Source organism: Schistocerca americana, chromosome X (genome assembly GCF_021461395.2).
Source record: "Schistocerca americana isolate TAMUIC-IGC-003095 chromosome X, iqSchAmer2.1, whole genome shotgun sequence".
NCBI classification, from domain to species: domain Eukaryota; kingdom Metazoa; phylum Arthropoda; class Insecta; order Orthoptera; family Acrididae; genus Schistocerca; species Schistocerca americana.
Genome location: NC_060130.1, coordinates 329,655,033 through 329,665,036, shown reverse-complemented (window position 1 = coordinate 329,665,036; position 10,004 = coordinate 329,655,033). Strand labels below are relative to the sequence as shown.

Sequence of the window (10,004 nt, the reverse complement as noted above, 5' to 3'; positions counted from 1 at the left end):
TTCGTTTTTTGAATTTATCTCACTCTCCCTCTGCAGTCTACCTGGTGGTGTTTCACCTTCGCTTCTGCACGCTAATTGCAACTGTGCTAGTTCTTCCCTATGTTTCCTATTTGTTTCTAATTGTGCCTCTTTAAACTGTAATAGTGATTGTATCTCCTCCTGGTCGGCATAAACCTCTCGCTGCATACTGTCAGAGCCTGTTTCGCCTCTTATACTGATCTTTTCTACATCTGCCCTAATCGTATTCATTCTGACCACTACCTCCGCAACTTCATCCCTGCGTTTATTTAGCGCCACTTCCTGCCAGGTGACTTGAGCTTACACGCTGTCTAATGCCCCTTGTTTATATGCAAGTAAGTCCTCCACTATCTCTTTGATTCGCTCATCCGGCAACACGTCCCTACGTTCTGTAATATCGCTCTCTATTGCACTTATTCGTACCTCCAAATTATTGGCTTTTTCTTTCACGGCATCACATACTTGCTTCAACGCATCCAGATTCTTCTCCCCCTCGTCTAACCGATTATTAACTGCGGACAGACGCTCATCGATAACTGTGTGTAGCTTCCTCATTGCCTCTTTATTTCCCTTATCCATTGCCTCCAATCTTTCCTTATTTGCTTCCAATCTTTCCTTAGTCTCCCTATCTCTCTCCTTATTATCTCTATCCATCGCTTCCAATCTTTCCTTATTTGCCTCCAATCTGTCCTTATTATCTCTATTCATCGCTTCCAATCTTTCCTTATTTGCCTCCAATCTTTCCTTATTATCTCTATTCATCGCTTCCAATCTTTCCTTATTATCTCTATCCATCGCTTCCAATCTTTCCTTATTATCTCTATCCATCCTCTGTAAAAACTGCAGTAGCACATTGTCATTTGCTACTTTCGGTGCGCTCACCTTGTTTGCCTGAGAAACCGTAGCTTCGCTAAGGGTAGCTGCACTTTCACTGCATACCTGACCTAGTCCCGGCTCGCCCGCGTCGTCGGGAAAAGCCCCCATTTGTGGACAAAGCCCGCCGCATAAAAGATCACCTAGCCGTGGTCCGCTGAACAATTCAGCCCCTTCCGAGTGTTTGCCGTTCTTGCTCATTAACCCATGGTCGACAGCTACTTCCTGCCGCACTGCTACGTTCACGCCAGAATCACTATTCTCCATGGTGACTACACTTTTCGACTGCGACCTGGTTACTACGGACATTACGCAAAAAAAATTATACAACGATCTTCCAACCTTAGATGACGTAGCAAGCGATTACATAAAAAAATAAAAGATCCTCACCAATCCAGAAAGAAATAGCAAACAAAAAAAAAATTACTTCTTAGCGCTATCACAATATATTCCACCAAAATAAAAAAAATCTTAACAGCAAACCCTAACAGCAAGATCCTGGCAGGGTCGACATTATGAGAGGCACCCACATGCCTTGCTCATACTGTGGCATCAAGCAGTCAGGCCTGCAAGATGAGTGATCTGCCAAGCGAGTGGATTCATTCTTATTTATCGAGTAACATGAACTCTCGTACTTACAATTAAGTTACAAATTATCCTCCTGTATGAATAATACGCAACGGAAACGCACTGTGACTATCAGTAATTTACAGAACTCTGACTGTTCACTACGCACTGGCAATACCACATTTTCTTTCTTTTTTTTTATTTAACGGCTTTTATCAACACGTCGCCATCGCACTGAATATGAGTGGCGCACACATTATAAATTCTGGACATCATGACAACATACAATTCGAAGGAAAAGGCCACCAATCTTTTTCTTTTCACTATCTTATTTATTCCGATAAATTCTATAACCTAAACACACAAATTCTATAACCTACAATAATAACACGTGAGAAATTCTGCCCAGTGGGCATGGCTTTACATTGGTGAATCTCTATATTATGGTCTCGTAATTATTTAACGCTACAGTGCACTTTCTGGATAGGATGGTGGATCTTTTATTATTTCTCACACTTCGACTCTCACAATCATCATCATGAAACTTTCCTCCAGACCGAGCAGTACAAGAGGAACACGCATAACCCACTACCTCTGAAACTTCCTTGCTACTCTCCCATGCAAACCACACATACTCAAATTACATGACATACACCACACTACAACATGAAATACAACACAGGCAATAGTCACAACAATATCACTTTCAGCTTTCCCACTTCAATTAATATTTATCCCAGTTTCACACGACACTGCCCCACTTCGTAATTCTACTTTCCTACTATGAACTCTGGAGATATATGCACGTCTTCCTGTGCAATGCAAGCCAAGTGGCGTTGCTGGATAGACGGCTGACTCACCTTGCTTCTCTCTCAGAGTATTATAGTTTGAATCAAGCATCACACGGAAACATATCTCGCAAAGTAATATTAAGAACATATTCTTCACACACACGAGTCCTCAACTGATACCATGGACGAGTACTTCTCTTTATCCTTTGTCTCATGCGCAGATTGAGACTCACACAGTACTCCCCACGTGGAAGTACTCGTCTCTAATTTCAAGTCCTGCACACGCCATTTCTTAAATTTTTCAACTTATAGTACACACGCTAGTAATTCAGCTTAACTTAAGCACATGGAAGTATTTCAACTTATTGCTACACGTGGTTTCATTGTGACCATTGGTCACTTCCGAAGATTACTACGATCCCATTAATATTACCTGCCTGACATTTAATTCTCCCCACAAAAGTTCCTGAAATAGAGAAATTATTATTTCAAATTACTCTTAAATATTCCACATGCATACCATGTCTCCACTCTTTTGTCTCTACGGAGCACAACTAAGACAGGTCTTAACAGCACACGATCCAGCGGCAGAGTGCTGAAACATGGCCATTCTTCAGGTCCTCTCGCACCTCTGTCGAAGTGGGGGAGCACCTTGCTACCGTATTGGTCAGCCACATTTCAGGCGCTCAAAGCTCAGGTAAATTTCATCTCTTTGGTCCCACCAAAGGTGGCCGAAGGATTGTCTCAAAGATGATCATATATTCACATTCACTATCTGCAGTTAGCAGACGACCATACATTCATTCATTTCACAGATCTCACCAAACTGGATGTAGGGATTTATTTTGAGGGAGTGCACATGTGATCAATTAAATAAATAAATTGTCATTCTTTCCCACACTGGTATCTGACTTCGCTGTATTAATTGAAATTGAGTTATTTTACAAAAAAAATGTGTTGTTCTGACAAAAATAATGAAGTATGTTGTACCCATTTTCAATGTCGGGCGGTACTGTACCCTTTCAACTGTTACTCTCCACTTGATGCCTCTGCTCTGTAGTGAGGGGACCAGACACTGCAGTGAGATGTGGAGTTATATGCTAATGGAGAGCCTTCACATACAGTAAAATGCCAGTCTGTGTGCCATGTTCTGCAGTTCAGCTACTAGAGTAATAAGCCCCTACCAACCATAGTAACCACAAAAAATGAACATATTTACTAGACTATACGACACTGGAAGCCAAATTTGTTGAGTGTAACAATTGGTAAAAAGTGGTGGCATGGACTAGAATTGGTTGAATTGCTTGCCTGACCTTAAGGTAACTCGAGTAGGAGCACTGTCTTCACTAGAAAGAAAGACGAATTTTTTCTACCCACCAAAGAGCCAAAGCTTTGAGTTTTAAAAAATGCTGGGGTGAAATACTTTGATTATGTAGTGTGTGTGATATTATGTCATGTTGCACAAAAAGGTGGTAAATATTAACATAAGATACTTTGAGGCCCTAAGCACATTTAATGTGTTATGTGTATGTACTAATATTCCTCTCAGGCTACAAGCAACATACGGAATTGAGGTGTAACATTTGGTAGATTAATCTTCTTTAGTTAAATATGTTCTTCCACAGGATACCTAGTGTAATTTTAATTGCATTTCTCCGTTTTGGTAGTTAATGTGATATCAACTATGTTAAATGCTAACAGTGTTACCAATAGACGTGTACCTGCCTTAAGTAACAGATTGATCATTCCAGGCACAGCCCGCTGGCCTGGCTACCATGAGTTTCTCACAATACAAGGTTAGTAGTCAGTTTTTTTAATAGTCATTGTTTTAAACACATATCCATACAAACAACAAACTAACAGCAGTAAGCATTAAGTTTTTGGTCTACAGCTACATCTACATCATACTCTGCAAGCCACCTAATGGTGTGTGGTGGATTGTTCTTTCGGTACCACTATCTGATCCCTCCAATCCTTTTCCACTCACAAATAGTGTGTGGCAAAAATGATTGTCCGTAAGCCTCTGTATTGGCTCTAGTTTCTCGAAATTGCTTCTTGTGGTCAATGTGCGAGATGTATATGGTTCAAATCTCATACCACATTTTTTCTTTCAAGGTACATCGATGAGATACATTCAGCAGTCAGCATGGGTGCATGAACCTGGCGCCTTCTGTGGAGGCCTCTTCACTCCAATATTCACTGAACAGTCATTGAGGAAACGCTAATGGCAGCCCCTTGTTCATTCAGGTGGTCAGTTGCTCAACTTTTGCATGTCTTTTCAACAGTACACATCTCTGAAGGCATTGGTCACCCCTGTCACCTATGGCACATGGTGCACCACAGTTGCCTCTACGCCAGTTTTGGATAACACCACTCTACCACCCACATTATACTTTAACTACAACAGCATGCAAACAGTTTATAAACTTAGCCATTTTGGAAATGCTTCCGCCATTGTTCTGAAAGCCAGTGATGGTGCCCTTTTGGACATCAGATAAATTGCTCTGTTTCCCCATTACAATAAAGACTGCACAGTTTTCTGAGCCCCCAAAAAGTTGTATATACCCTCCACTGCCTCTGCCACTACTTGTCATTTGTGAGAGATTATTACACATTGACACTGAATGTAGGTGGTGGTCATATTAATGTGACTGGACTGTGTATATTAGTATGACAAGGCAAATGTGGAGTGATAGAGAGAGAGAGAGAGAGAGAGAGAGAGAGAGAGCAGTAGTGTGTGTATGTCATTTTATGTAAATATTTTTGACTTTCACAGAAATTATTGCAACTTGTCCTCATTTTATGCATCATTTTAATATTACATAAGATGTATATATATGTTACAAAGATCATAGAAATAACTCAACTTGACACCGTTTTTATGTATCATAATAAGATACCACTGATTCAATATCTTTAATTTTCATAGATTTAACGCAACTTGAGGTCATTTTAATGCATAATTTTAATATTTTGCCAGAGGTATACAAATATACTTGACTTCCATGGAAATAATGCATGTCCTTGACTTTCAACTGTGGTTACTTACCTTTTTATTGCATATGTGGTTCCATTTTTACACATCTTTTCGATACTACGCTTTGATTGACTGAAGAGGAGTGTGAATGAGGGATACAAAACACAACTGGGGTACTTCCACCATACTGTTTTTTTTTAATTTCCTGCCAGTTTTTAAACTCGCCACCACCACCACCATATTTGATATTGTTTAATTTCCCCATTTTTTAAAATTTCCCATCATCTGCAATCTTTGATTTGTAAATTCTCTGCTAATTTTTAAATTTCTCACAACCAACTAAGTTGGGTTTGTGAACTTCCCATGACTGTAGCACCATGTCACCTGGGTTTCCTACTGCTCTATACTAGTAACTAGTAACGTTTCTCTGTTTTCAAAATACAAACACATTACAATTGGAAAAAGCAATGCTTCCCTTTGCTGGTGTGCTTCTCTGTCAGAATATCTTTTTACTCCAGATACACAAACAAAAAATTTCGTCTTCATATGTGGGTTTTCAGTCACATTTGCCTTACATTTAGTTTTACATTCGCCATTGCATAATGCCTTCAGTTATACTCTATCTCAGACCCTTCTTCTGTTTTATGAGAAGGTAAGAAGCTACTGTCAACTTACTTATATGTTTCACTATCCCTCTCCACAAAAAGCCAAAAACTCTAATCCATTTCCTTGGCCCAAAAACGGCATAGCTTAACTTCTTCAGGGTAGAATTATTTTAATCATTTCAATTTTGACAATTGTTTTAACATTATATTTGAGATATAAGGAAGTCATTACAAATATAGTTTTCAACAAATGTTTCAATTTACTGTACAACAACGAAATAGCAAATGGACACATTTGTGTACACGGTGCATAGCAAGTTACATGAGAGGAAACATGGTGAAAACATAAAGAAACCAAAAAATGTGATAAATAATGTCAAAATTCAAGTAACAAGACTTTGTTCACATCATGTATTGTGGAAGAACTCCAGAGATTCTGGGCAAACAGAAACATTGCATTTTTGCAAATGTACCTTGTTCTTCTTTTGCAGTTTTTATTTCTGCACCTAGGAGGATACTTACATTCCTTTTTTCAGGGTAATTGGCTGTTCCATCCAGTCTTGTATCTGCAGAAGATCCAGTGCGTTGCCTTTTCTTCACGTGAGCATGGTCAGGGGTCTTTGATGGTCTGCCATGCTTCCTTTTCAGGCTTCCAAGCTCTATAACTGTTGTAGCAACTGATGCCTTGCATTCTACAAAAGAAATATTTCTTTCAGTGTCTCTTTTGTAAAGAACCCATGCATTTACTAGTGCAACTTTATAGAAGTGGAAAAATACTCTCAAATAAAACTTCTTGCTCTTCATTGTGTGAGGGTAGTGTGCAACCATTCGGTCAGTCATGTCTACTCCACACATGAATTTGTTGTAGCATGCTAAACCATATACCCTCTCTGTATCTATGTGAGCATGGTTCTTCACATCCCATCTTTTGACAGTATCAGTTGATGTCCCTCCAGCAAAGGTAAATATCATGTGGACAATGTTTCTATCCACCCATCACACAACTGTAATATTTTCATTAGAAGTAGCAATAGACATTGAACCTCGACCTGATTTCATTAGAGCTTTGCTGTTGGTCAATTTACTCTCTGCACACTTCGTCTGTTAGACCTTATGGTTCCCAATACATGAATTTTCTTTTGATTCAAATACGAAAGCAATTGGATTGTTGTGAAAAAATTGTCAAGAATGATCTTGTGATTCTTTCCTTCTAGCCCCTGGCAGAATCTTACGACAGTGTTCCCAATAGGACCAAAGTTAGGGCTCAGTGTGTTATTCTGTCCCTGCCTTTTCTCTTGGTACATCACTAAAACTGTCACGTATCCATCTGAGCTAGAGCTTACCCATGCTTCGAATCCCCACTTTTTGGGTTTAGACTTTATATACTGTTTTGCCCTGCTTCTACCCTTGAAGGGGGTAATCATTTCATCTATAGATTGATATTCAGCAGGAGTTACTGTCCCTGAAAATGTCTCTCTCAGTATGTTCAAAATGGGTTTCGCTGTCACAAACATGTCAGTGTTGTTTTCAGGGGTTTCGTCATTGTCCACAAAATGTAAATACGTTTTTATTTTCTCAGATCTCTTTAGTGACATAATGTCAGTAATAAGATCCATTCTCACAGCTAGGTTACTTGACCAGTACATACGATAGTTTGGGTACTTTATATATGTCATAATCGCTATATATATGTCACAATCGCTAAGAAGCAATGAATTTCACTTACTGAGACAGATAAATTGCATTCACCATTTGAAAAAGCATACCGTGTTGTCTCTCTAACTATCATGTCCAGTGCTTCAGGAGTGAACATGTTGCAGTAGTAAAAATATGGTGTCTTTTCTACTGAAAGATCACTATTACTTTTGTAAACGCCACAGAATGCGGGAATGTTACCAACGAAGTTATTGTCCTTGTTTGGATATCATATAATACTGGAAGATGTTGGAGAATTCGAAACTGTGGAACTCGTAGTTGCACTATTGGTCTGCTCTGTCATTGACTGAATTGCGCTATCAACAGCTAAATCACCACTAGCAACAATGTCATCACCAACAACACTATCATCATCACAATCATCATCAGAAATATCATTTTCTTCATCACTTGTAATTTCATCCAAATCAGAACAATTGGCATCATCAACAGAATCTAAAAATGAGTAACATTTCCTCTGGGCTCAATGTTTTCCTTCGATTCATTTTTAATAATGATGGAAGAGAAACTGTAAAATAAGCGAAAGTAACAAAATGTCAAACACGGTATTCTATAATTGAGACACTGGTAAAAAAAAAATGTAAATGCCATGTGGCTAGGGCCTCCCATCAGGTAGACCATTCGCCTGGTGCAAGGCTTTCGAGCTGACGCCACTTCGACGACTTTTGTGTCGATGGGGACGAAATGATGATGATAAGAACAACACAACACCCAGTCCCTGAGTGGAGAAACTCTCTGAACCTGGACCGTTAGGTTTGACATTCTGTCATGCTGACCACTCAGCTACCAGGGGCGGACGAGACACTGGTGGTTACGTTGTATTTCAGATTATGTTACCTATTGCACTGTGCCCACAAATGTGTACGTTTGTAAACAGTCGATTTATACAAAATAGTTCCCAAATATCACTATTTCAACAGTAACATTATAATAATATATGTTCAAAGCACACAATAAAAAATTGTAGACGAAAAATTATCCTGCAGAAAAGTGTAAATTATTATTTCAAATGCACATACTGAACAACAGACAGCTGTTGACAGATACAAAAATATCTCTCTCCATAAAAGTCAAAAGTAATGAACTAGGGACAAGGTAGGCAACTTATGGGAACACAATGGCCACAAATGTAACCACTGCCCATTACAGGACCTTATTTTCTTCAATATATTCAGCATAAGGTTAATGGCCACATATGTGCCAATATCCCTGAATAGGTTAACCATCATTGAACAATGGTCTTCATTTTGCATTTGTTCTTGTTTTGTTCTTTTCTAAGCCCCTCTTGAAAACGATGACTTGTTTCCTTTGAAAAATTTGCAGCTTTTCGCATTTTCCCTCTAGATAATGAGTGTTTGCATTTCTACTGTATTTGACGTCCGTCTTCACTCATTTTCTACCCTTTTTATGTTTTTTTCCTAACTAAGTTTATACATATGTTTTTTATTTGTTAAGATTTTTCTTACAATTCTTTAGCGATTACTTTGGTGTATATTGTAACACATTTTACCATTTGTTTTACTACTTTTCTCTAGTAAATCCTTTTCATGTGACTGAATTGCGCTATCATTCGGTTGGTCAAATTTGTCAATGCCTGGTGGTTCACATAAGTCTTCTTGTCAACAATTTTTTTCATTTCTTTATGAACTTCTTCAAATTTTCCTGTTATTTTTCGACACGTCCCTTATGTTTCTCATTTCCATTTTCTCTGCTAATCATCAATGAGGTACCTTTTACTTTGATTCTACATACTATAATTGGGGGGTGGGGGGGAGGGGTGGTTTGCAGTTCACTGCCTGATATCTACTAGCAACCTGTTATAAACTTTGGGAATTATAAGTAGCTGCCTTCTTATCTGCATTGCTGTATTGTTTGCGCTTAATTTTCCATAAACACGTATCACTGCTATATATTTCAATAAATTAGCAATGAACTCGGTAAAGCAACGATGCGTATCAGTAATTATTTAATTCAATATGCAAACGAAGACTAGGAAGACAATACTGAATAAACACCTAACTCAAACACGCTTTGTGTGCCAGATCTGCGGCGGTCTCCAGTGCATGCGCAGCGATTTATTTGCGCGAATATAATGCCAACAAATGTTTGCAATTTTGGTCAAATATTCAAGTCCAGCTAACAATTTTGCGCATATTTCATGTCTATCCAAATCTCCTGCTCATATGAGCCGATTTGTTAAACAAAAGCCTCTCTTGGGAGAATACACTTCACGGGAATAATATCCAAATCGTAATGGAACATTTGCATTGTGTAACAGAAACAAAGCAAATAGAAACGTTTTATCTTGGCTTGCAGCTATTCCCACTTGTGTTAAAATATTCGGTGACGTGGTAACTATTCTACGCAAGAGCTGCTCCAGAAGTGTGGTTAAATTAGACATAAGTTTGGTCGTTTAGAGAAGTCTTAAAATGAGTAAGCCAGCGAAAATATGTTAAC

General features: G+C 38.7%; 1 protein-coding gene across 1 annotated transcript; it reads right to left on the bottom strand.

Annotated features, from left to right (window-relative positions):
* Positions 1–6,907: 6,907 nt before the first annotated feature.
* On the bottom strand, positions 6,908–7,507 carry LOC124556001 (piggyBac transposable element-derived protein 3-like). The gene has a single exon (XM_047130043.1). It carries the CDS (start codon positions 7,505–7,507, stop codon positions 6,908–6,910), a length of 600 nt encoding a protein of 199 aa, XP_046985999.1.
* Between the last annotated feature and the right edge of the window lie 2,497 nt (positions 7,508–10,004).